The sequence below is a fragment of the Ambystoma mexicanum genome, chromosome 10 (assembly GCF_040938575.1).
Source record: "Ambystoma mexicanum isolate Mex_15411 chromosome 10, UKY_AmexF1_1, whole genome shotgun sequence".
In the NCBI taxonomy this organism is placed as follows: Eukaryota; Metazoa; Chordata; class Amphibia; order Caudata; family Ambystomatidae; genus Ambystoma; species Ambystoma mexicanum.
The window spans coordinates 455,086,774-455,114,401 of record NC_090932.1 but is presented as its reverse complement, the minus strand read 5'-3'; the positions used below and the strand labels follow the sequence as shown (position 1 = coordinate 455,114,401).

At 52.7% G+C, this 27,628-nt stretch overlaps 1 protein-coding gene across 5 annotated transcripts in view; it reads left to right on the top strand.

The window, feature by feature from the left end:
• The window catches only part of STAG1 (STAG1 cohesin complex component), a 2,120,576-nt gene that overhangs the window by 1,926,733 nt on the left and 166,215 nt on the right, over positions 1-27,628 (top strand). For all 5 annotated transcript variants that reach the window (XM_069618021.1, XM_069618024.1, XM_069618022.1 and 2 more), the window contains one exon: positions 16,652-16,823. In XM_069618021.1, the coding sequence (XP_069474122.1) occupies positions 16,652-16,823 (172 nt within the window). The remainder of the gene's footprint in view (positions 1-16,651; positions 16,824-27,628) is intronic.

Genomic DNA, 27,628 nt, shown 5'->3' with positions numbered 1-27,628 from the left:
CCTACCTCTCCAAGACGGGTCTGGTACTCTGACCTCCTCATCCCGATGAGGCACACATCCTCGGCACAATCTGCTTTCCAGGAATGAGGTTGAAGTCCTCCACCACAACCTATCCTCTCAACCCAAAGGCCTGGCTGCTGTGCTCTTAGAGTTTGGCTCTAGCCCACTGACTCAAGAGAGCAGAGATTTTATAGCACAAGCCTGCACCTCTTCCATACAGGCCTGCTACAAAGTAAATGGGCATGTTTTTCTCTTTAGCGTGAGCCACGGGGTCTTGATCCTTTTACCATTCATACAAAGGACATCCTACCATATCAGCTGTTTCTGGAGCAAGCTGTTTTGGGGCAGTTCTCCATCTAGGTACACCTCACAACGGTGTTCCAATACACCGGCTTCTCTTCCACACCTTCCCTTTCAGGGAGTTTCTCGGGGGGCCTCTTTCGTTGTTTTCCACCATCGAGGCACACTTCACCAGCCTGGGATTTAAATGTGGTCCTGACTAGTCTCATGAGACCTCAATATGAGCAACTACACAGATTTGGACTCAAATTCATCTCCTGGAAGACTGCCTTCTTGGTTGCCATCACATAAGCTCAGAGGGTAGGCGAGATCCCCGCTTTTTCCTGCACAGGCCCCTACCCAACTTTCCAGTAGTCCAAAGTGGTATTACGGATTAACCCATCCGTTGTGCCCAAGGGGTCCTTTCCACATTCCATCTCAACTAACCCGTAGGGTTACCGGTCTTCTTCGGATCTCCTGCAGAACTATCTTTGCATTCCTTGGACGTAGTGTGTGCTTTCAAATATTGGGTCGCACATACAAGGTAGTTCAGAAAGACCAGTGGGACGGGACCGGAGCATTTTTGTAAAAAAACCATCAGATTGAAAAATGTGTCCCCTTTTTACGCTGGGTACCACACGTGACCGTAACCCCGCCTCCTGAGCTCTGCCAGCGCATCGCCCTTCAGTCCTTTTCTCCGTGCAGTCGGGGCTGGACACAATTACATCACCGGGAAGACATCTTCTTTCCCGTTGTCCTTCTCTCCTGCCCCAGTTATGTGGTAGTGTAGTCCTCCGTCTGTGCCGGATCATTTGGGATTAGTATCTTGTTCCTCTTGCGAATGTCGTTTCGCTAGGGCAGATCCCCATTCTCTGTTTGGAGTGCCTGGGACCAGATCACTGTTCGGACTCTGGTTTCTACTGCGACTCCCTTTCGGTCCAGGCACTTAAGCGTCGTCTTCGAGGTGTTCGGTACGGGAGTTCGGTCTGATGTCTCCTTGTCTGGAGCTTCCCGTACAGACACTGGGGTGCGCCCTGAGGCCTCAGTTGAGGCCTTCTGTACCGAACCATGGTTCGAGGCCCCTCTCGGAGGAGCTGTTCAGACCGTACTCCGTTCAAGGTTCCTCTTTTTGAGGCTAAGGTGTGTACCGACAGAACTGAGAGAACTGTCAAGGTCTTGTCTGTGAGGTGGATTCCTCAACATTCCCCCGCTCACGGTGATAGCAGTTCTGTTGGGTTGGGGGGGGGGGCGCAAAAGGGGAGGTCTCTGACCGTAACTCCTCTGTTACCGGCTTTGCCGAGGTTCCTCTCTTGGAGGCTAATTCAAGGGACAGGATGTCCAGTAAACATCTGAGGCCCCATAGTAGCGGCTCTGCCAAGGATCCTTGTGTCAAGGCTAAAGTTTCGGTCTAGTCCCCTGACCAGTCTGTGGAGTCATCCACACATATGACGCAGTTCTCAGATGTTAACAAAATGGCAGGCCTTCCCGCTTGGTCTACGGTGGCCATTTTGGATTCTTCACTTACACCCACGCTATCGACGGCGGGTGCTAGGAACCTTCTTTTTGGTGAACGGTTTCCACGGGTCAGTGCAAACCCATTCCGCCCTTCTTATGACTGGCGCGCTCGGATGCCACTACTGCATACGGTCTTGCTTCCTGGCAGCCTCTTCATCAGAGGATGCCTTTTTTCGGGAAGTTTGAGACCTATGCACTCTGACTCTTACTTGCAGTTCTGTCACCACGGTTTCCCATGAGGTGCCCCAAGGGTCTAACAGGCGTACCAGAGATTACTCTGAGGGTTCTGACGGACCTGCCAGTACCGGACATTGTTCTGAGGTTCACCATCACGGTGCTAAAGTTAAGCCCAGTTCGGCTGGGTGCTGGAATACCAGGGTTCACCCTGAGGTCTGTTTCTGGAGCTTTCCCTGCTGTAACCAGGTTGAAACTTGAGGTTCCTCTTGTGGAGGCTAAAGTCTGTACCGAGTTCCGACTCGGCCCCTTTTAAGGGAGTTTTACATACTAGGTTGAAACCCGAGATTCCTCTTGTGTAGGCGAACGTATATATCGACAGATCTGAGAGGCCTTCTCAGAGGGTCTTGTCGGTGAGGTATTGTCCTCAACCGTCCCACACTCAGGGTTGTGGTGGTACCGGTTCTTTCGAGGGGGCAAAGAGGAGGGTCACGGACCGCATTCCTTCTGGTACCGGCTTGTCCGAGGTTCCTCCGTTGGAGGCTAATTTTGAGACTGGTTCGAAGATGTCGACTAAACATCCAAGACCACCCAGTAACGGCTCTGCCAAGGATCCATGTAAGGCTAAAGTGTTAAGTCCCCTGACTCTCCTGAGGAAGCAAATGCCTCAGCTATGCGTGTGACGCAGCTCTCTTCAGGTGGCGACAAAATGGTGGCCCAACCTGCGTGGCCTACGGCGGCCATTTTGGATACCTCCCTTACACCTACGTTCGCAACGTCTGGTGCTGGGAGCATTCCTTTCAGCAATAGTAACCCGTTCCGCCCTTCCTTGACCGACGTGTGTGGGCTCTGCTGCCTCATACTGTCTCGCTCCCTCCTGCTTTTGCTCCACTGATCTATGTGGACCCAGCCGGTGGTGGCCCTCCTGGCAACCATCCTCCTTGTGTTCAGGGGTGGGGGGGTGAGGGGGTAGGTCCCTTATGAGCGTTTTATTTCTTCGACGACACCCAAGCCCTCGGCTGAGGATGAGTTTTTTGAGAAGTTTCATATGCTCATGCACTCTGACCCTATAAGGACGTATTTCAAGCATCTTTTCACTCCTGTTCCACCCTGTCCCTGGCTACTCTGATTCAGTTTTTCATTTAAAACCTGAGGTGGTGGGCGTGGAGGACCAGTCTTCAGTTCCCGCCTCGTTGGGATGAGCCTTAAGCGGATGAGGGCGGCGATGAGCAGCCCCGCTCGGTGTGAACATTCCATGACCGGGAGGGGCTTGTGTAGCTCTGTTACCAGGGATTCCTCTGGGGTGCCTCAAGGGCCTAATCGGTTCACCAGAGTGGTCCCTCAGCGGACCTGCCAGAACTGGACGTGGTTCCGAGGTTCACCATTTGGGTGCGAAGGTTCAGCTCAGTTCGTCTTTGGCTGTGGATACTGGGGTTCGCCCCGAGGTCTCCATTTCTTGGGCTTTCCACACTGATACCGGGGTATGCCCTGAGGTCTCCGTTTCTGGTGCTTGTCACACCAAGCCACGGTTCGAGGCCCCTCTTGAGGGAGTTGTATGTCCTGGGTTAAAACCCAAGGTTCCTCTAAATACAGAACCTACGGAGTCGAGGGATCCTCGAAGGGTCCTGTCGATAGGGTACATTCCTCAACCTTCCCACGCTTGGGGTTGTGGTGGTACCGATTCTGTCGAGGGGGCAAAGAAGGTGATCATCAACAGGCCTTCCAGTACCGGCTCTGCCGACTTTCCTCCATTGGAGACTAATTCTGGGGAATCCCCTGGCGGGTCGAGTAAACACCCTAGATCTGCCAGTACCGGCTCTGCCGAGGTTACTTGTTTCAAGGCTAGGATGGCACGCAAGGCCCCTGACTCCCCTGGGGAGACTCTTGCTCCTGTGACGCAGTGTGGGGTGTGATAATGGCAGCCCAACGTCCCCGGGCCACAATGGCCATTTTGAATACCTCCCTTAAAGCGAGGTTTTACATCAACAAGCAGGGCGACAGACTCTCCTCTCTTGTGAATCTGTCATACAAATTTGGGCTGGGCCATCCATCCAGTATATTGTTTGACTCCGGGCTCCACACATCCCGGGTCAACTCAATGTGACCGCAGATTAATTCAGTTTCAAGTCGGCATCGGTTACGAGTGTGAGATGAACAGCAATATCATCTCCAACTTTTTCCAGCAATGGGGCATGCAAGAGGTGGTCGTCTTTGCAGCTTGTGGGTCAACATGAAAGCTTATGCTTTCCCCACATTGCCTCCTATCTATTAGTCGCTCTGTAAGCACATCGAACCGTTGCCAAAACAGCTACTTGGGCTTTCCCACCAGCTTTTGGTAAGCATTACTGCTTAAACCTGGGCTCCAGAGCTGATGCTCAATTCGGCCAGGCTGTTCTTAAAAACCTTTTTCAGTAAGGCTTTTCCATACACCCGTATTTCCTGTGTGAAGTGCTTGGTAATCTCCCAAAAGAATGGGGGAAAGGGGACAGGGACATAGGAGTATAACAAATTACTCACTGTAGTGACTATCTTACTCCAAGGAGACCCAAATGCACTCTGGCGTGACTGGCTGGCTGACAGTCAGGCAAGGACAGCCATCCTGCTGGGTGAGTGCCAGCTAGGCTGGAATAAATGGGAGAACACTGTTTAAAAGGTGAGTCTCTTGGCTTGGAACGCAGAGTAGTCCACTGGAACGAAAGAACCGAAGACGAACTGGAAGAGGATGGCTGCTGCAACTCCTGGACTGTTGGTTCGCCCAGTGAAGCCCTGCTGCAGGTCTGAATCGCCAAGTTTATCTCGAGGGAGAAGCCCATCAAGGACGACTTCTCCCGTTTGAGTTAGTGGGACAAATCAACTCGTAAGCCACCAGGATACCATTCTTGGAGCTAGTTATATTTTCCTCAGAGTGCTGCAGGAAACCGCATAGCCAAGGAGAAGGACACCAGTTTGTGTGCTTGACGACAGCTACTGGGATTTGACTTTCCCATCTTTTTGACCAGTCCCAGTGCAGTGCAGGAGTCCCCCGACATCCTCCCTCTTGTCCCCACGACTGAGGCTCAGAAACGGCGAGATCTGCAGGAACTGCCAGGAACAGACCTCTTCAGCTGCATCTTTTTCTTCATTGTAAGGTACTGTGAAACCCAACCGAGAGAACTTGCCTCTCTCTGCAAAAGTGCTTGAAACTTCGACAGCTTGCAGGCCTAGTCAGCTTGTGACCCAACATATGAATCTTTCTTTTACAAACTACTTCTGAGAACTTTGGCAAAGACTTTTCTGTTTAACTTCCAGAACTGCTTTATCTTATCCTATATAAGACTTTAGCCCATTGACTTTGGCCTAACCTATTGCATTGAATCAACTGCTCTGGTGTACTCAAACTATTTACACTGTTTAGGAGTAACTGTAATATTTTTTAACTTATGCCTTTTTGCTCCTACTTCAAATGCTCCGAATGCCATTTTGCTCCTCCTTCAAAGTAGTTTAAATGCCTCAGAACCTGATACTGTGAAGTACTGAAGTATATTTTTGTGGGCTATAGCTTGCATCATTCTAGTGAATGTTTTGTAACTGACTGGGAAATAAATTAATAAGTGTTTTACCAAGAAACCTTGCGTATAAGAGTCTATTTGAATTCTTGTAACTATGCACCTCTGTGTAATACCCTTACAGCTCACATTCCGCCTTGCGATAAGACTGGCTGCTCGGCAACGCTACCACAAAACTGTGTAGTACAGACTTGTACCAAAGATTGGTTTTACTTAGTAGTTCTAGTTGTGTGTAGTGGTCCCAAAGGGTACTGCATATAAACTTTGCCTAACACTCCAGAATATATGGCAGATTCACGTCGGGGTAGCTCACATATAGTAACATTTTGTCTGTGTACATGGATATCACGTGCCCTACGCAGTTTATGCCCACGTCCCCATATTCCTGCTTCAAATACGCTGCCATGGGTTCCGCCGCCAAGATGTACAACATCGGGGACAATGGGCACCCTTGTCTAGTGCCTCTATAAAGTTGACATGCCTCCGAATAAGTGCTTCCCGTCTTGACCCTGGCCATTGGTTTGGTATATATTAATGATGCCCATCTCATGAACAGCCGGTCATTCCCCATCTTCGTCATTGTGGCATACAACCAGTTCCAATGTACTGAGTCAAATGCCTTTGTCGCGTCCAAGGAGGCCACCACACATTGTGCGGTACGATCCGCTGTGCTACAAATCACGTGGTGGAGCCATCTAAGGTTCTCTGAGATGTTTCTGCCATGCACATATCCTGTCTGATCCGGGTGAATCAGCATATGTATCACCCGCCGGAGTCTGTTATTCAAGATAGCGGTGAGGATATTACGGTCTTTATTTAGTAGGAACCGCAGTCCGTGCTTATTTTATCTGGCTTGAGCAGTGGCAATATCAGGGCTTAACTCATGCTCCCGGGCAAGATATTCTCTGCAAACGCCTCATTGTACACCTTGGCTGTCAACAGTGCCAGTGTCTCAGCGTAGGCTTTATAGAATTTGCTCGGGAGCTCGTCTGTTCCTGTCGCTTTCCACGTCGGCAAAGTTCTAATGGTGGCCACCATCTCCTCTGGTGTTATGGGTTCCTCCAGCGACTCTGCCGGAGTACCATCTAACTTGGGTAAGGTTATCTGTCCAAGAACATCATGTATGTCCTCCTCTGTGCCACCCTGGGGGTCCGCATAGAATGCCTTATAGAATGCCTTATAGCATTCAGAGAACATTTCATTTATACCTGCTTGCGTGTGCACTTCCTCCATACCCGTATTCCTAATGGAGCATATCTGAGTCCCGGTGACCTCGTGCTTGCACAGCCATGCCAACGTCCTCCCAGGCTTATGCCCTTGTGCATGACATCTCTCCAGATATTTTGCATAATTAAATCTCCCCAACCTGTCACATTGTGCTAGGCCTGTTTGTTTCAACGCGATTATTTCGTCCAGGTGTTACCTGCTTGTCAAGGCCTCCCTCTCCTGTTTTTTCAATTCCTCCTCTGTCTTTGCTAGTTCTCTTACAAGGACTTTATGCACCCTGCCCGATTCCGCTATCAGTACCCCTCTGATGACCACTTTATATGCTTCCCAGACCATACCCACCTTCTGCACACTCGCGTCATTTACTGTAATGTATTCAACTGTGCTTTTCCTGATATGCTTAGCAAACGCTGTATCTTGCAACGATTCTCTCCACGTGGGGATGGGAGACCTTGGGGCAAACACTCCATCTTGCCACAAGCGGCGAGTGATCCGAAAGTACTCTATCCAGATACTCCAACTCCGTAAATTCCAATACTCCTACGTCACGTCCCTTTTCCTCCATACTTATGGGACATCCCTCCGTCCTGTGGGATGGGACCGGAGTGCTTTGTAAAAGCATCCAAAAATGTAAAACATTTGTTTAGTCCTTCCTCTCTTTCTAGGCGGGGCCCGGCACACGGCCGTAACTCCGCCCATCTCGGCTCTGCATCGCCCATCAGTCCTTTTCTCCGCTCGATCGGAACTGGACGCGCTTGCATCCTCAGAAGATCTTCTTCCTTTTTCCTCCTCTCTGGCTCTCGCTACCGATCGTTTACTAGTCTGTCTGTCGTTCAAACTAGACTTTCCAGATTGTTCATCGTGTCGCCGACGCTTCGCGAGGGCGGCCCCCCATCCTCTTTGTTTAGAGTGTTTGGGTCCGGATCACCGTTGGGACTCATGTTTTTATTGTGACTCCCTTTCGGTCCGGGCACTTCAACGTTGGTTGGAGCAGTGGGAGGAGGTGTTTCGACATACTCCTCCTTCCCATTTTCAGGCATTTATCGACGAAAAGAAGAAATGCCCAGTAAATTCTCTACTTTTCAGAGCACCCCGGCCGGGAGATAACTTTCCGGGCTCTTCCCGTGCCGGGAGGAGCGTTGATCGCTCTGTCACCGGGGATTGCTCAGAGGTGCCTTCAGGGCCTAATAATTGTACCAGAGTTTTATCCAAGGGTCTCCTTAAGGGGCCTGTGGATACTGGAGCACGCTCCGAGGACCCTCCTGTGGGGGCTGCCTATAGACACTATTCTACTGAGTCATGGGGTACCGGAGCTCGCTCTGAGGCCTTATCGGCTTCCCTCAAAAGTACCAGGGTGCGCCCCGAGGCCTCGGCTGGGCTTGGTGTTACCGAACGGATGTTTGAGGCCCGCACTAGTAAGGCTGTTACCAGGCCTGGGTTCGAGGTCCCTCGTGCAGAGGCTAAAGCTACCAACATTTCTGAGAGGCCTGCCCAGGCCATATCGGTGAAAGTTGTTCCTCACAGTTCCCGCTCTTGTTGCGGCGCCAGAACTGTTGAGGGGGCAAGGAGTGAAAGTTCCTCCTTTACCAGCAGTGCCAAGGTCCTTCCTGTGGAGGCTAGTTGGGCCACTGGTATGTCGCAGAAACATTCCAGGCCACATAGTACCGGCTCAGCCGAGGTTCCTTAAGTAAAGGCTAAAATGAAGACCCCTGACCCACCGACGGGGACCCCTGCCTCACTTCCACACGTGCTGCCGTTCCCCCTCAGGTGATGGCAAAATGGCGGCCATTCCCGCCACGACCGCGGTGGCCATTTTGGGTGCTCGCCCTACAACTACGCCATCGGCCTCAGGTGTAAGAGTTGGTTTCGCGGGTGAACATAAAATTCCTTGTGCGCATCCGTTTCGTCCAGTTTACGATTGGAACGCCCGGATGCCCCTTCCGCACAATGTCTCGTTGCTGTGGGTTCAGCACCTTTGATTTTTGTGGACACTTCGGGGGATGGGCCTGTGTGGCAACCCTCCCCTCTGTGTCCCTGGAATTATCCTCCTCATGAGGCCTTCTCCAGCAGTTCCGAAACCGTCTCCGGAGGATACCTTTTTCGGCAAATTTCAGACTCACATGCGTACCGACCCCATGAGAGAGTATTTCAAGGGTCTCTTTAGGGGGATATGGCCGCCTGCGCCTCTGGCTCCACCCGTCCCACCAGTGGTTCCGACGGCGCCGCTCTTGCCTACGGTGCCTCCACTGACCCTTCCGCCCTTGCCCCCATTGTCCCCCGTGGACAAGATAGTCCCTGACATGGTTCAGGAGGGGGTGCTTTCGGGGGCATTCACCTTGTCTCCTTCGGAGCGTACTGGCCTGTTCTTACAGGAGGACGTGTTGGCCGAGGTCCGCAGGGTCTGGGAAAAGCCACACTCTGGACTGTTAGTCAATAAGAAAATTGACGCGCGTTACAGGCTGCATTCTTCGGAAGAGGTGGCCCTGTGATCTTCTCCGCCACCCTCAACAGTGGTGACTGTGGCCACTTTGAAGTCCAGGCCTGGAGTGTCCTCTCCTACGACGGCGACTCGGGTTCTGGGGAAAGAGGACAAACTCCTGGACTCCCTTGGGAGGAAGATTTTCGCTAATTCGGCCTTACAGCTCCAGCAGGCCAACGCGGAACTGGTGTTACCGGGAGCGAACATGAAGATGTGGAAAGGCCTGTCAGAGTTCGAGAAGTTCATTCCGGTAGAGAAGCTGGAAAACTTTAAGGCGGGTTTATCTGACGCCAGAGTCTAGCCCAAGATCTGCTGGAGGCCGCGGCTCATCACGTCGACTCGGGACCTTAAGCTGGGTGTTGACACCTCTCGAGAGGCGTGGTTGCATGCCACCAAGTTCTCGAAGGAGGTACAGGACAAGGTGTTGGACCTGCCGTTTGACGGTAAGGAGCTTTACTCCACAACGGATTTGGAGCTCACCAAAACGAAGTACAGCACCCAGACAGCTAAGTCCTTGTCAGTCCTGGTTAAAACCCCTTACAGGACCCTGAGACCGGTGTCGCAGAGCCGGCCGTCCTCTGGTTTCAGGGGCTTCCTAGACCGGAAATTCCACAGAGTGGATACTCCTTTGGGCAATAACCGCCGGAGGCAGCAACGGACCCGGTTTTTCTCCCGCTCCTCAGCCTCCTCCTCAGGTTCAGGTGGTAACACCACTGAAAAGCCTGCCAAATGAGGGTTTTCCTCGCTTGCACGAGACCCCTTGGGAGGATGCATTGCGTCTCATTGGGAGGCGTGGCAGACCATCACCGAGGACAGGTGGGTCTTGTCAGTCGCTCGGGCGGGCTTCCGCTTACCCCCACCCCCACCCCAACCTTCAACCCTCCTTTCCAGCAGTCGGGGATCACCCTCCCTAAAGCAGAGGTGCAGAAACTGCAGGGCCTCAGATGTGGAACCTGTTCCTCTTTGGGAGCGAGGGGATGGCTTCTACTTCTGGCTGTTTACGGTGCCCAAACCCAACCAGGCTGGCCTGCGCACCATCCTAGACCTTACCCAGTTCAATCTTTTCCTACCCCAAGAGAAATTCAAGATGATCACGCCCGGCCAGATACGGTCGGCCCCACAGATGGGTGATTGGCTCAACGTGGTGGATCTTTAGGATGCCTACATGCATATCCTGATCTGGGGTCCACACAGGAGATCTGTTTCTCTGTGGGAGAGGAGCATTTCCAGTTTCGAGTGCTTCCTTTTGGCCTAAGTTCGGCACCGCATGTCTTTACGAAGATGTCGGTGATCGCGGCCTATCTTCGTCTGCAGGGTATCCATGTATATCCGTATTTGGACGACTGGCTCTTGCGCAGCCCTTGTCCGCTGAAAGCAGCCTGCAATCTTCAGTCACTCCTCCAGCTCCTGTTCCACCTCGGGCTGTCGGTGAACTGGCAGAAATCTTCCATGACGGTCTCTCAGGACTTGATCTTCCTGGGTTTTCGCTGGAACACGATTGACTGCAGAGATTACCTGACTGGGGACAGAATGGCGGATCTGTTGGCCACGTGTCCGATGTTTACGCAGTCGGAGAGCATGTCGGCCTGGTGGTTCCAGAGGCTTCTGGTCCTCATGCGTTTTGGCGCTTCCTCTTGCTTGCCTCAAGATGAGGTGGACTCAGATGGCTCTTCGGAGTTCTTGGCTTCAGGCTGTTGTTCCAGACTCCAAGTTGATAACGATTCCAGCTTCCATGAGAGCAGACCCGGACTGGTGGTCGTCTCTCAGCAACCTGTCGGTGGGGGTGGGGTTTCAGGACCCAGCTCCGGCAGTAACGATCACGACGGACTCCTCCCTTCTGGGGTGGGGTGCGACGTTGGATCTTCTTCATGTCTTGGATCTTTGGTCGCCTCAGGACAAGCTCCTCCACATAAATCATCTGGAGCTCCTGGCGATCTTCCTAGCGCTCAAGGCGTTCAGACCAATCATAGCCAACAAGGCCGTCCGGATTTGCACAGACAATGCAGTGTTTTACATCAACAAGCAAGGGGGCACGAAGTCTCCCCCGCTCGTGGAACTGTCCATCCAGATTTGGGAGTGGGCGGTTCAGCATGGTGTTTGGCTACTTGCATTACACATTCTGGGCCAGCTGAATGTCACGGCAGATGCCCTCAGTCGGCGGAAGATACTCAGCTACGAGTGGGAACTGAAGGCAGAGGTCCTCTCATGGATTTTCCTGCGCTGGGGCACTCCGGAAGTGGACCTCTTCGCTACGGCGGCAAACAAGAAGCTTCCTCTGTATGCCTCCAGAAATGGCCTGGGAGCCTCCTCAACTCGGTGAACTGTTCTCTTCTGCTCATTTCCCCGTGGTGGCCAGCCAGGGTTTGGTTCTCAGAACTTCAACACCTGTCAGTGTATCTGCCGATCAGGTTACCGTTGACCCCTGAACTTCTTCACCAGGGGGGGGGGAACAACTGTGGCACCCCTCCCCACAATCACTCAGCTTGGCGGCATGGTGCCTGAGTTCAGGTCTTTAGAACATCTTGACCTGTCCGCGGATAACATGCACATTATCCAGGCAGCCAGAAAACCTTCGACTAGGTCCCAGTACAAAAGCAAATGGCTTAGGTTCTGTCATTGGTGTTTAGACAAGCAGACGGACCCAAGGCGGGGTACAATTTACACGGTACTGTCCTTTGTATCCCACCTAGCAGAGATGGGAGTTCACGTTCTGTCATGTAGAACTTATCTTTCGGCGGTTTCCACCTACCTATCTACGGACCAATGTTCTAACTCTGTCTAATCCAGTGGTTAAGAGAAATTTTGCAGGCTTGACGCGCCTTTATCCTCCGATTCGCAGTTCACACCCGGCGTGGGATCTAAATGTGGTCCTCACGGCGGCGTGCCATAAGCCTTTCGAACCAATGGCCACGGTGGACCTCAAGCAACTCTCATGGAAGGTGTCCCTTTTGTGGGCCGTCACTTCGGCAAGGCGTGTGAGTGAACTCCAAACCTTGTAGCGGAGCGTCCCTTCTTGGCTTTTCACAAGGATAAGGTGGTCCTACGGGCAAACCCCACTTTCTTGCCGAAGGTGGTTTCTGAGTTCCATCTAAACAAGTCTATTTCCTTTCTGGTCTTTTTCCCAAACCCTGCTTCAGAGGGGGAAAGGGTTCTACGCTGTCTGGATGTTAGAAGAGCTCTTAAGTTCTAGCTTGACAGAACATCCAAATTTAGGAGCTCTTCTCAACTGTTCGTCACCTTTGGTAATCCATAAGGTAAGCAGGCCTCTAAGGCGGCCATCTCCCGATGGATCGCGGCCTGCATTACGGAGTCTTACACCGTTCAAGGGCTAAAGCATTCTAAAGGTATTCATGCACACCTGGTGCGGGGCAAGGCAGCCGCAGTTGCCTTTCAGAAATATGTCCCCTCGGAGACCATCACAAAGGCAGCTACTTGGGCCTCGCCGCTGGCTTTTTGTAAACATTGTCTAGACTAGAGTTCAAGAGCTGATGCCCAGTTTAGTCGGGCTATGCTGAAGAACCATTTTTCAGTAAGGGTTTTTTCCATCCACCCATAGTTCCTGTGAGGAGTGCTTGGGAATCTCCCATAAGTATGGAGGAAAGGGGATGGGACGTAGGAGTATAACCAGGTTACTCACCGTAGTGAGCACCTTACTCCTAGTCCATAGTCCCCTTTCCCCAATACGCCCGCCGTCCCCTCTAATAAGGTTCCTGTTATTGCTAAAAGATCTCTGACCTGGACATAGAACTGATGGGCGATGCGTGGGATGGAGCAGAGATGGGCGGGGTTACGGCCGCCTGCTGGGTCCCGTGTAGAAAGAGAGGAAGGACTAAAAGAATGAAATTTTTGGATGCTTTTACAAAGTGCTCCGGTCCCGTCCCACAGGACGGAGGGATGTCCCATAAATATGGAGGAAATAGGACTATGAGTAAGGCGGTCACTACGGTGAGTAACCTGGTTATTCGCGCTCCACCCCAGTAAACATATGGTCTATCCTGGTATATACTTTGTGTGGCGCAAAGTAATGGGAATATCCGGTTTCCCCTCTTGGCCCTCCACAGGTCTTGCAGCTGAAAGTGCTCTACTAGCGAATTCATTACCTAAGCCATCTGTGTTTGGCGTCTGATCTGTCTATGACTGGGTCTCTCGCACAAGTTCTTTTGCTTTTGTGCGTTTAAGCGTGTTTCTTGCAATAGCGCTATCCCAACTTCATTCCTCCAGATATACATGCTCACTCTTTTGCGTTTCACGGAATTGTTAAGCCCCCTGACATTCCAGGTCATAATTCTTAGTGCCAGCCATTATAGCCCGCGTCTGTGATGTCAATGGGGCCACCAGCCTGTGGCCACCCTCAGAAGGCGTTTGATGCATTCTGCAATTATCTTTGATAGGCTCCCCGTTACTATCCCTCCCCAAACCCCACACATAACACACTTCAAACTTAACTTATCCCGCTATGCCATGCATGCTGGGATAATCCAGTTTCCGCTCCGTTCAACCTGGTTGCAAGACTAGTTTCCTAGTGCCCTACGGTGGGCTCTATACCATAGCCCTTAATTAAGGGGGGGTAGCGGATCTGCGTTAGCGTCGCCTCTACCTGTTGTCTGTGACTCTCTATAATGCTCCCGCTATTTTCTTATACTGTTGCCATTGCATTCCACTGTTCACTTATGTGGCATGGGTATAACCCTTTCTACTGCTTAGCCACACAGTTATAATGTTATGTCATCAGCTTGCATCATGCCAGTCAACGCTGTCCAACTTCCTGGCTGAGCTCCACTTTGTCCGGCATCTGTGTTCTGTCCATCCATTCCATTCCTTTGCTTCCTCCGATGATTCGAAGAAAAGGGCTTTGCCATTGTGGATCACTTTTAGTTTCGCCGGGTACATTAGCATATACTTCAGTCCGGCCTTCCGTAGTCTAGCTTTCCTGGAGATGAAGTGTGCTCGCCGCTTTTGAACTTAAAATATATAGTCCTGATACACTGCTATCTTTGCAGAGTCCCTTTGTATCGTCCCGCCAGCCCTGGAGAAAGCAAGGATTATTTCAGTCTTTATAGTTGAGCACCTTGGCTATTACTGGTCTTGGTAGGGCGCCCGGAGGCGGCCTTCTAATGAGGGAGCGATGCGCTCTTTCTATTGTAAAACCTTGGGAGAGTTTGCCCACTCCGACTTACTATAGCACTAAATCTTCCACATAGGTCGTGGGGGTCCAATCCTTCTATCCCCTGCGGGAGGCCAATGAGGCGTATATTTCTGCGGGCTCGACCTTCCGCTTCCTCTGCTGTCTTCCAGTAGTTTCACTTTTTGGCATGAGGAGATCCGTCTTTCGTTGCCTGCGCCCCAATTTCTGTTTTCTTTTACTTGCTCCTCCAGCTTGCTTGTGCGATCCGCAATTGCTCGGACATCTTGGTGCAGCAGTGCCACATTGATGGCTACAGTGCCTAACTCGCCCTCCAGTGTGGCTTGCAGCGTTGCTTCTAGGATCTGCTGGTTTCCCAGTTCCTTTCTGCCAGAGGGTGGCGGCTGCTCCCTCGTTTTGTCATCCTTCTCTCTCCGCAGTGTTTGGCCTGACGCAAAGGTTTCAGGTGTAGTTTCTGTATTTTGCCTTGCCGCTCTTGGAAGTCATCTTGCTCGATGAAGCTATTGGGGTCTTGCCATCAGTGTTCCTAAGGAGATTCCCCTTGCCTAAAAATCTTCAGCAGTTGGTCCTGCAGTGTTTGGCAAGGCGTGCAATACTGATATAGCACGGTCACTTGTCCCTTGACAGGCACCTCAGCGCTGCTTCTCTGCAATGAGGCTCCCCCCCTGGTGAATGCTCCGTAGAGGACTAGCCTTGCACGCATTGGGATGTGTAATGTCTAAGGAACCTGCTCCTGCCACCACACTCTGGAGTCTTCAGTCATTCGTAGTTTGGTGACCAGCGCAATGGCCTGCCTGCCAGTGTCTGCACTAGAGGTTGGTGTCCGAATTGTTGTGGGGATCCTGGGCCCATCTACCAGTTTGCGTCGCTGTGTCTCTCAATCGCATCTTGTGTTCGGCGCTCATGCGCACCACCTCTTCAGCAGTCTCATCTCACACTTGATCTTTTGCACCACCATCCAGGGGGGGGGTCCCCCAGCTGCTCCCTCGCACCGAGCGGCTCAAAGCCATGCTATTTCAGTTATTCTTCCTGCACGGCCGTGGTTATGTGGGGCTGGATCTCCCACACCTCATGCGCGATATGGCTCTCTCCTATCTCCACCGCTGCCTCTGCATTGGCTCTTCATTACTTTGTCGTGCCCGTGGTTATGTGGGATCTCGGGTCGCTTTGCTTGGCCCCACTTAACTTGCACCCCTCATTCGGGGTCCCAATCCCCTGATTTGGGAGGCACACAACGGCCAGCACTTGGCGAAGTGGCTGGAACCAGTGCCACGGCCGGTGCTGCCTCTGTTGCGCCCTCTGTCCCCTACAGCCATTAGGTTGCCCAGCTTGGGCCGTGTATTGCCCTCTGCCAATCCTGTTCATGTTCTGGGTCCTGGCCCAACCATATACATGGGGTGGGGGCCTATTCCCCTGCTGGGCTGTAGTCCGTTGCACAGACTGAGTGGCAGGGGGAGGGAGCCCCCCATCTTTCCAGACGCCTTTGTATAGTTATTCAGGGACCCCCCGCCCCCCAACTCCTTACCGTCTATGTCCAGTCCGGGGCACCTCCGCACTCCTGCCAACCTTCGTATGATGAGCTCCCGAACTCAGTGCCCAGGAACTCGCTGAAAGCAGCTGCTCACCACCTCCTCTCCGCCGGCTGTGATCACTCCAAGGGCACGATCACGCCTGAACAGCCCCGTGCTCCTCTGCTGACCGCCGGCTCCCTGCTACTTTGGCCGCTGAGCTGTGTTGCTGTGTGGGCACCTCTCCTTCGGCTGCACTCCTCTAATTGTTTCTGGGGCTGTGCAATGCTACCTTCCCGCAGCCTTGAGCCCCAGCCAAATCCACGCCTCCGCCGCCTCCAAGTTGGTTCCTTAGCAGCTGGTGAGCGATCATCTGGCAATGTCTCCTCGCTTCATGTTCAGCTTTCTCCGCTCATGAAAGCTCCACACACTCCTCAGAGCCACCACCGTCCTGAAGCAGCATCTGCCATTTTGGGACTGTCACTGAGTCTGTTCTGCTACACGCACCCCTCTAAATTTAAAGAGGAAGAAGATTTTTCTGGTGAAAAAGGTTCTATATCCCGTCCCTTGGAAAGGACGCCCATACAGTATGGAGGAAAGGGGACTATGGACTAAGAGTACGTTAGTCACTATGGTGAGTAACTTCTAATATATGTAGTAGTACTTTACTAGCAGTGAAGTGCTCTAATTCGATATGACGAATAGAAAAAGGCATCATTGAATTTGTTATTCGAACATATGTTCACAGCTCAGTGCAGTAAACTGAATTATTCTCTTCCAGATGAGAGCATGGATAGTACTTGGATTTCCCGGAATGACAGCATTCAAACTCCTGCTGCACTGCAAACCCCTCAACTTACCTCAACTGTGCTGAGAGAAAACTCAAGACCGTTGGTTGAGCAGATTCCAGAGCAAGAGTCGGAGCATGGCTCTGAACCTGACTTTTTGCACAAGTATGTATTAGGTTTTGTGTCTGAGCCCTGGGATCTGATGGACATTCTGTCTTTCTAAGGCTCAGTACTATACATGCAGTTAAGCTGTAGCAGCTGACTGGTAACAGTCTGATTTCTAAACTTCTCTAATCTTGGGTGTACTGCACCACACCGCTGGTTAGCCTTCTATTCCACTAACTTTTCATAATGTATGATTTTTTTAAAGTAACAACTTCACCAGAGCAGGATTATCTCATGTCTGACTGCAAAAGAAATGGTTCATCCGATACCTGTTTGATAAGATGTGGCCTATTTCATAAGAATGTATTCCAGCTAATTGGCAAATGAAACTGGTTTTATGTAGCTTAACCATGTGTTGAGTTTTCTTCACACCCGTTTTATTGCGTTTAACAACTTTTTGGTGCTTGTTCGGTTTGTTTAATTTCTTCATCTATAGCTGAAGATGGAAGACAGTGTTGATGTGCTTTGCGCTTGCTTCTTAATAGTGGGCATGTCTGTTTTTGTTCCATCCAAATAATGTCAGAATATTATAATTCAATGGATTGCCTTCTCTTGCAGATTCCTCATCCGATAAATATCCCCTTCCAGCATCGGCTGTATGGAAACCTTTTCGACAGGGGGCATAGTGAGGCTTGATGTCTATCGTCGACTCACCTCTTGACTCTGCCGCTCCACTCCTCTAATCCAGATGCAATATCAGCAGTACATACATTGCGTCACTATGGCCCCGTGCCTCAGTTCCTTTTTTCCACTCAGCACGTTGTTTGCAAAACGATTCTCTTTGAGAGAAATTGTTTGCATTCAATGCCAATATGTTGGGCCCTAAAGCCTAAGCTTTAATGCTCTGACAGGACTGCGGCTCGAATATGTCCATCACAGACCCACCACACAGCATCTCTGTGGTATCTCTGGAAGAAACCTCTGAAGGCCATCAGTGAATGGTTGGCGAAATTGGTACTTCGGCAGCCTCCATTGAAGTCACCAGCGCTATAGGCCATCCGATCTTCGGGCCCTGACTGCGAAGGCCCCATGCCTGAGAAGGAAACTGGTAATCTAAGGGCTCCTGGCTAATTCCCTGATCTATCCGGGTATGTGAAATAGTTAAAAAAACAAATGATCATGGTGACCAAACAAGAACATCACACTGTTCCGCGTCCCGATTAAATATTGCTATCAAGAATGTATGTGTTGAAGCACATGGTTAGAAACTAAAATGTATTTGCAAAACTATACAAAAAATGGCATTCCATTTTAATTCAAGGAATACTTGAGCGTGGTGTTCTCGTTTGGTCACACTGGTCATTTGTTGAACTATGAGAAGGAATCTGGTCACACCAGTCTTCGTCCTCCCACAAGAAGAGGCAACACAGGTGTAGACATGACTCCAGTTAGTCCGAGGAGCCTGGTAAGTCCTTCCCCTCCAAGGGTGCCCCAAGAGAAGAGTGGAAGTATTTAAAGATCAAATGTTGCAACTCTTCAAACAAGATGCGATGGGTATGGCTCCAGCCTTGAAGCCATGGGCTGCTCAGGCACCAGTTGCGTCCGGAGGCTCTGGAGCTGAGGTGACCACATCCGGTCCTATGCCCTAGAGGATCACCAAGTCGATGGCAGCGCCAAAGACCCTCATGTCCTTGGCATCAAAACGGGTCTGCAGACTGACCATTTGCCCCGCAGTCGAGATCAGGGTTGTTTCACTCCATGAAGTAGATACTCGACGAAGGGGACGCGGTCCAGTTTGCTACGGCGCCAATGAGCATGGCAATATGGGCGGCTGACTATTTCACTGACCCGGCTGACCTATTGGCCCTAGCAGAAGACCTACATGGTGATGGTGGGCTTTACACCTCACCTGACCTTGACCTGCAGCACTCATCCCCTTATGACGCCCCAAATCGCAGTACAGGAAAAAAGTGGAAGTGGTAGTTGTCTTTAGGGCTAGGTACACCAGCCAAGCCACTCGTATCGTATGACCTTAAGGACTTCCTAGATAAAGCCCTGCAGACAGAAAGAGCTTTGCCCTTTAATGCAGCCATATGTGATTCAGTTGGTGCATTGTGACACAAGCCTTGTTGCAAGCCAGCCGTAGACTCTGAGCTAATGAAATCTAAACCAACCAGGGCAGACTTGCCTTTCCTTTTGGTGCATCCTACCCCTGAAGTGTTAGTAGTTCAAGCCATGACGGCGAGTTCACAAACAGCCACATGCATCTCAAACCTGCCCAAGGACAGAGAATCCCAAAAGACTGACTCCCTAGATAAAGTTGTTGCATCAGGGAGCACATGGCTCTAAAAGCAATCCACGTCAGCTGTGCCTTTGCTAATTGTTCACACGTACTGTGGAGGACAATTGCTGAGGCGGCTGATCATCTACCAGCAGGTAGAGGTGAGAGGTGGCATTTTAGACATGGTGAACAATGGCAAGGAGGTGGCAGGTCAGGCTCTGTAGGCATGTCTCGATACCGCAGGCTGCATATGCCTGCTGTCGGACCATTCATGGTGCTGAGCAGGGCAGCGTACCACCAGTTTAGATTTTTTGCCCCAATGTGCAAGCTGAACTCCTGGATATGGATTTTGACGCCGAGCATCTGTTTGGCCCAAAGGCAGATGAATCGCTGGAGAAGTATAAGGAATCGAAAGTGGCTGCTAAGGCTCTAGGGTTAGTGGTGCTGTATTTCCCCCAAGCAGTCCTTCAATGTTGCCTCTAGAGGCAGGGTCTACAGGCAATTCCTTCATTTTGGAGGGAAAACTTAGCTGCCGATGGCCTAGCCGGGCTAGAGGTGTTTTTTGCACCTCTGACAGGGCAGAGGATCTTTCAAGGGCCAACAGACTTCAGCAGAGGTGGTGGTACTCATTAAGCAGTTTTGAGTTCTATTCAAAGGTTTTGCTGGTTGGAGTGAATTTGTGGAACATTATAACGTCGGATGCGTGGGCCTTGCAGCTCGTCAGATAGGGATGGTGCCTGTATTTCCTAAAAAGGCCCTCACCCCCTGCCCAGCAACTGGAGCAGGAGCGCCAGGAAGAACTGAGAGCCCCGCTGTTAGTGTTCAGTAGACGAGGTACCACCTGAGGTGCGGGGGATCGGTCTGTTATTTTAGTTACTTTTTAGTACCCAAGAAAGGAGGAGGGCTCTGGCCATCCTGGACCCCAGTGCCTTGAACAAGTTCCTGAGGAAGGCAAGTTCAGGATGGTGACATTGTAGATAATTCTCAAGGCTCTTCAGCTCCAGGACTGGCTGTTGTCGTTAGATCTTCAGGCTACTTACTTCCATGTGCCGATCCATTGAAAGCACAGGCACTTACTGAGATTAGTCATCAGGTACACCCACTATCAGTTCAAGGTGCTCCCCTTTGGCTTTACCTGCACACCCAGGGTCTTCACCAAGCTGATTGCAGTGGTGGCGGTGCAACTCAGGAGATCCAGCATCCACTATTCCTTACTTGGATAACTGCTTGATCTGAGGAAGGTCTCCGGAGCAGGTATCGGCACAGCTCGAGGAAACCTGTACCCTGCTTCAATTTGGGCTTCTACTGGAACTTCCAGAAGTCCCATGTGACACCAACACAGAGGCTTCAATTCATCGGGGAGCTCCTGGACACCCAGGTGGCAAAGACTTTACCTCCTGAGGATAGAATCTCCAGTGTCGGGCAGATGGTCTATCTTTTTCAGAACCACAACAGTCTACCAGCAGCTTTCTTCCTGCCTTTTAGGCCTCATGGCTGCCTACATTTTGTTTTGGTACCAGAAGCCAGACTGTAGATGTGATCCCTTCAGTGGCTTTTGAGGGATCGATGTTCCCAGTACTTCAACACCATGGAGGACATCCTCAAGGTGTTGGTCAGTGGCCAGCGACCTCTCATGGTGGACCAGCTGGAAGAGCATGATGGCAAGGGGGGGGGGCCTTTTGGCCACTGTGGCCCCAAGTGGTCACGGATGCGTCCCTGAAGGGATTGGGCGCTCACTGTGGGGAGTGGCAAATTAACAGACTGGAGTTGTGAGCGATCAGGATTGCCCTGATGGCTTTTGCACATTTACTCAAGGGAAGACCTTTTCTGATTCTGGCGGACCACACAGTGGCCATGCATGACCTCAACACACACACGGGGGGGGGGGGGGGCCCTGCCCTTATGCAGGAAGGCATTGCAACTGTGGTTCTGGGTATGGGAGAACAAGATCTCTTTATCTGCAGCCCATGTGGCTGCAGCAGAGAACAGGCAGGTGCACCCACCTGAGCAGGCAGAGCACAGTCTCACAGAAGTGGGAAGTGTGCCCAGAAGTTCTGGACGGTATCTTCACTCTGTTTTGGGTACCAAGACGGTGGTCCGGTTTGCCATGAGAGCTAACTCGATGTGCAGGCACTAGGGGATGCATTTCTGGTGGAGTGGATCTTTGACCTCTGTGTTTCTGCCACTAGTCATCCTGTCTGTTCTTGGGAGGTTGCAAGCTACCATAATCGCCCTGGACTGGGCGAGGAGCACATGGTACTCGGAGATCCTGGAAATGGGCATCTGCCTGCCACGCCGGCTTCCTTGAAGGCCAGACCTTCTATCCCAGTCGCAAGGGCGGGTACTTCACTGGAACCCAGTGTTCCTCAACCTACATGCTCGGCTCTTCAGAGGATGCGGTATGAGGACTGGGACCTCTCGGAAGGGGTACTTGAGGTGTTACTGGCTGCACGCAGACCTACTAGATAATTGTATGTGTGCTGGTGGAGAAAATTTGAATCGTCGTGTAGTGAGCATGCAGATATACATTAGTCTGTGACTGTTGGGTTTGCAATCACTTTCATCCATGTTGTCTTTTCTCTTGCACCTTACTCAGCAACATCTTCAAGTGACCACACTGCCCCCACAAGTAAGTCCTATCTTCCAGGGCAATAAGGGGGAAAAATGTTGGCCCTGTAGTAGTGAAGGAGGGGCCAAAAGAAAAAGTCTTCAGTTGTGCCCCAGGAGGGGAAACTTGCAAGCATAAGTGTGCCACTGGGCAAGGAAAGAAAGCACAAACTCATAAAGTAAAGAAGGCCCAGAGTTATTGAGGCACAGGTTTCCCCACCACAGCAGAAATGATGAAAATAGAAGGTCCATTGTAGCGTGGATGAAGGGGGCAAGCACCGAGCTGTCGGGAGCATTACAGGCAAGGAGCACAGCGGACAGGAGGACGTGTGCATTTAGATGACTGTGCTAGAAGATGGGGAGCCAGTCCAGTGGGCCACTCTGCTAGCCACAAGGGAGGGGGGGGGGGGGCACTAGGTGTTTGAAAGTCGTATTAAGAGGGCCGGCCCTTTGTGGCATGACGTGGTGTAGCCTTTCGGGAAGATAAGGTGCCATCGACTGGGTTGACGGTTGAGCTGCAGAGCTCTGTAAACCCCCACGTCCAGTGCTAGAATGGTGACGTCAGAAGGAGCGTCTGGTGAGTTGTTGATGAAGTGGAATGCTGGCCATGTATGAGTTCGTCTCAGAGTTCGTTCTCCAGTGCTGTCGGGAAATGGCCAAAATAGCGCAGCGCCCCAAGGAGACTTAAGAAACTTTCAAGTAAGGAACCCAACAACGTTGTGCCAATGTGATCAGGAAGTTGACTGCCGGGAAGTCTGAGGGATAGTATGGGTTGCGGCAAGTTTATGAAGGACAGCATGATGTTGGAGGTTCTACGGGAGACTACATGAAATGTATTCATTTTCGCACTACGTGACGTTTGTTGAAAATGACAAAGCCCATCCGTCTCCTTTATGTTCAATCGTTTTAGGAGGTGTGGCGCCGCCCGATGACGGGCGCGCACGCGGCAGCGTGACGTTGCACGCCGGCGCGTGCAGTACAAATAAACGGGGCGTTTCCCGGCCGCGTTAGAGCGACCGGGAAGCCCGAACCAAGACGGACGTGTGGGTCTCAGTCCTTGGTGCCGGGGCTTGCGGCGATGCGCGCGGGGGGCACCAGTCACCCTAAACAGTGGCAACGAGTGGGGGAAACGATGCCCGGGCCCGGCGGTGATGATCGGAATAATTTTTCACCGAAACGAGGTCGGAAGACAGACTTCGTTTCATGCCGCGGGTAGTGCTTTGTCCACGCGGCTGGCGGCCATTTTCTGCAACGGGCTGTGGGACTTCAAGGAGCTCCGGTTTGGGCCCTGAAACGACCCCAGGCCTAATTTTGGACATTCCAGTAGCTGACAGCTACATCTACACGGAGTTATGCCCAAATAGTGCATCAACTCAATTTTGGGTTTCCTACGTCGAGTGGAAGCTAGGAGAAGGCCTATCTTGGCTGGGCCTGCTGAATCCAGTTATTATTTTGGCTACCAATTTTTGGTACAACCAAAGGCATAAAGCTTTTACATCCCCTTCATCATCATCCTGGTGACTCCACCTATCTTCATCCTCTTCATCATCACAGAGGTGGCAGGAGTCACTGCATCCAGAGGTGGTCCATGCCGAGGATCACTTTTGGCTGAATGTTTGAGTTGTGGCCTCGATCAGCATTATGGGGGTGCCTGTGCGCTCAAACTCATGAGTGACACCGAGGATCAGGACGGAACACACCGTGTAGCGGCGCAGTTTCATCCTCGTGCACCAGTGGCCTCGCAGGGTCCACTACCTCCAATGCAGCAACCGGCAGCTCCAGCAGATGGTCAGGCAGCGGTTCCCGCACTCCAACTCCCAGTTCAACCTGCTGCTGCTCCTGGTGTTCAGCAGGCGGCGCCTGCCATGGCACAGGTACGTGCGCATGCTGCCCTGCAGCCCATCCCCGAATTCGATGTTTCGGGCCCGCCATCCAGCTTGGGGCCCAGATGGAGAAGGTGGGTGGACCGCCTGGACATGTATTTCAGGGCTGCGCAAGTGGTCGATGATACCAGGCTGGCCACAATGTTGTACTCGGCAGGGCCCTCTGTCCAGGAGACTTTTGAATCTTTGCCACAAGGGAATGGAACCTACGATCATGCAAAGGCCGCCCTCCAGGCATATTTTCTGCCCCTAGCCAACGCAGACTATGAGCGATTTGTGATGCTCTCTGCCAAACAAAAAGATGACGAGACCTTGGACACGTTCTATGGGCGCCTAAGGCGTCTGTCGCTCGCCTGGGCCTGGGGCGATGCAGAGGACATTATCAGGCCCATGCTTATCCAGGCGTGCTCGTCAGGCAAGCTCAGGCGCCAAGTGCTGAGGGAGCCTGGGCTAACGGTCCAGCGCATCCTTGAGCTAGGAAGGTGCCACGAGGTGTCAGAGGCGAGAGCTGCAAGAATGGAGGCCGGGTCGCGCCCTATTAAAACTGAAGAGATCTGCGCGATGTGGCGAGGGGGGAAGAGGTGCTAGGAGATATGGCGGCGGCACACGGGACAGAGCTGGGATGGCAGGCGAGATTTGCCAAAAATGCGGATACGACCTGCCTCACCCAGCGGAGTGCCCTGCAGCTGGAAAGACCTGTGGACGGTGCGGGTTGCCAGACCACTTCTCAAGGGTGTGTAGGGTGGCCTTGCCCGTACTGGTGTCAAGGGGCCAGGGCCGAGCTGTCTCCACTCGCCAAGGTCGGCCGTCCAATGTCGCTCAGGTGGACCAGGGCGAGGAGGAGGCTCAGGTGGAAGAAGCAGAAGAAGACGGCGAAGAGAACATATTCTTTGTCTCAATTGTGGAGCTTCTAAGAAGCAGGAACCGACGACAACCAAGGTGCGTGGTCGAAGTGAACCAGTCTCCAGTCCCTGTCCTCGTGGACACGGGCATCGGTGAACGTCATGGCCCGAGAACATTGCAACGCCATGGATCAGCCGCCCAGGCTGGTCACGCCAAAGGCCCGCATCTTTGCATTCGGTGGTGTGGAGCCCATCCCTCTGGACGGGGCCTTTATAGCAAAAGTAGAACACGTGACCCCAGTGAGTAAGAACACTTTGTTGAGTTGTGCAGCGGCGGAGGCTCTCGGCATCGTCAGCTTTGCGTACTCCGTCTACCTGGAAGACATTAATGACTTGCTGGAGAAGCATCATGCCCTATTCAAAGGGATTGGGCAGATGGCCGGGGAGCTGGTGCGGCTGCACATTGATGATTCGGTACAGCCAGTGGCCCTCAAACATCGAAGGGTACCTTTCCACCTCCGTGAGCAGGTAGACAAAGAACTGGACAGCCTTGTCGATCTAGACATTATTGAGAAGGTGGAGGGACCGACTCCTTGGGTGTCCCCCATAGTGGTGGCAAGGAAACTCAAACAACCTGGCGCAGTCGGGATCTGCGTAGACATGAGAATCCCCAACAAAGCCATCAAGAGGGAGAGGCACCTCACACCAACGCTGGATGACATCATTGCGGAGGTGCAGGGCGCTCGTTTCTTCTCGGAGCTCGACCTCAGGGCCGGCTATCATCAGGTCGTCCTCCACCCCGATTCAAGGTACATTACCACCTTCACCACACACCGGGGACTATATCGCTACAAGAGGTTGAGTTTTGGGGTGTCCTCGGCCGCAGAAGTATTCCAGAACATCATTCGGGGTGCCCTAGCCGACCTCGAGGGCGTCCTAAACATAAGCGACGACATTCTGGTCTTCGCAAGGACGGAGGTGGACCACCTGAGGCGTCTGGCGAAAACATTCGAGAGGCTGCAGTCGTTGGGACTCACACTACATAAGAAGTGCAAGTTTCTGCGCCCCTCCCTGGAGTTCTTCGGGTTCGTGTTAAGGAGGGGGGGGGGGGTGTCTCCTGACCCAAGAAAGGTACTGGACATACAGAAGGCCCAACCAGCGGAATCTGTGTCGGAGGTGCGAAGCTTTTTGGGCATGGTCACGTACTGTGGCCAGTTCATGAAGAACCTGGCATCCAGGTCTGAACCCCTCCGGGCCCTGACAAGAAAGGACACCATCTGGAATTGGGGTCCGCTGGAACAGGCGGCTTTTGATGACATTAGGGGTGCCCTCACGGCCGAGGACACAATGTCGTTCTTTGATCCTGCCCTACCATTGGAGATCATCGTTGACGCCAGCCCATTTGGCCTGGGTGCGGTGTTGACACAGGTTGACCGTGATGGCGGCGTCCGGCCAGTCACATATGCCAGCAAAGCGCTGTCAGACGCCGAACAACGCTGCTCGCAGATTGAGCGCGAGGCGCTGGCGGTGCTGTGGGGATGCCGCCACTTCCGGCTGTGTGCTCGGACGCCCGGTGACGGTGGTTACTGACCATAAACCACTGCTGCCCATCCTAGCAGGGACGTCATCCAAACCGCTGGCACGCATTGAGAGGTGGATGCTGGCTCTTTTGGAGTATGGGGTGACCCTGGTTTACCGGCCAGGGGTAAACAACGCAGCTGACTACTTATCCAGACACCCCGGAGCGCCTGGAGAAGGAGACCGTGACATCTGTGAGCAAGAAGCTGAGGAGCATGTCCAAGTCGTGGTAGAAGCAGCCATGCCGAATGCCATGCCTCTCCAGGAGCTGGAGGCTGCGGCAGCACAGGATGAGTGCTTCAAAGTGTTGAGGGAGTCCATGCAGCAAGGCTCCTGGAAGTCAGCGCTCGAGGCCTTGGCGGGACGCACTCGGGAGGCCCGGACTGGTTTAGAACAACTATGGAAGGTTCGTGAGGAATTGTCTTTCTCTGCGTCGGGCCTGCTACTTCGGGGTGACCGGATTGTAGTCCCCCAGTCAAAGGTGGGTGAGGTGATCGCACTGGCACACCGGGGCCGCCAAGGCCCGCCTCCGGATGAAGGTGTGGTTCCCCGAGCTGGAACGCAAGGTGGACGAATTTGTGGCGGCTTGTGTCTGGTGTCAGGCAGCCTTGCCCTTACAGCGGGAGCCGGTCATCGAGGTGATGCCGAGGGTGACCCATCCGTGGGAGGTGGTTCATGCCGATTTTGGGTCCACCACCATGGGCACCCACTTCCTGGTCCTGGTGGACGAGTACTCCCGGTACTCCAAGGTGGAGTTCGTGGAATCCGTGGCGTTTGAGCACGTGGTGGTGGTGGTGGCGGTGGAAAAGTTGTTCGCGGCTCACGGATTCCCACACACGCTGTGCTCGGACAATGGTGCGCCATTTCAGGGTGAACGGTTCGCTGAACTGATGGTGAGCTGCGGGGTGGTGCACCGGAAGATCATGCCTCTGTGGCCTCGAGCGAATGGGGAGGCGGAACGCCTGATGAGGACCCTCAATAAGACATTTAGAATTGCCCAAGGACAGGGGCAGTCCCTACAGAGAGCCCTGTACCAATTCTTGAGGGTGTACTGCACCACGCCACAGGCGTCCACGGGGGTGGCCCCGGCAGAGGCAATGTTCAGGAGGTGTCCGCGAGGACTTTTGCCAGAGGTCGGAGAGCGAGAACCTGCGGTGATTGACGACCAACGAGTCGAAATGGACCGGCAAGCGAGAATTGAGCAAGAGAACGTGCGGAGGGGGCTTCGCCCACAACAGCTGGAGCCGGGCGATGAGGTTCTCATTCGCAATCGACACCCACATGGAAAACTCTTTGTCGTATGAGCCTGAGCCACTGGATGTCGTGGCAGTCCGGGGCTCCATGGTGACTGCGTCGGATGGACGGTCGGAAGTGACTCGCAATGTGAGCTTCTTCAAAAAGATCAGAGACCCTAGAACTGACCCACCTCCTGATCCGGACCTGGGAGGAGTCCTGGAGAACGGGGGAGACCCACCCTGCATGCCGGAGTCCCCAGGTCGGGGGCCGTCGGCGGACAGATCACCCATGCCGGAGGCGAGCCGGAGGTACCCCCAGAGGGCTGGGCGAGGGAAACCAGCTCGCCTCACCGATTACGTGCTGGGACAATTGGCTGAGGATCCGGAGGGTGAGAAAGGCTAGCTAAGGGGACCCGGGTGGATGCCAATAAAGGGGTGT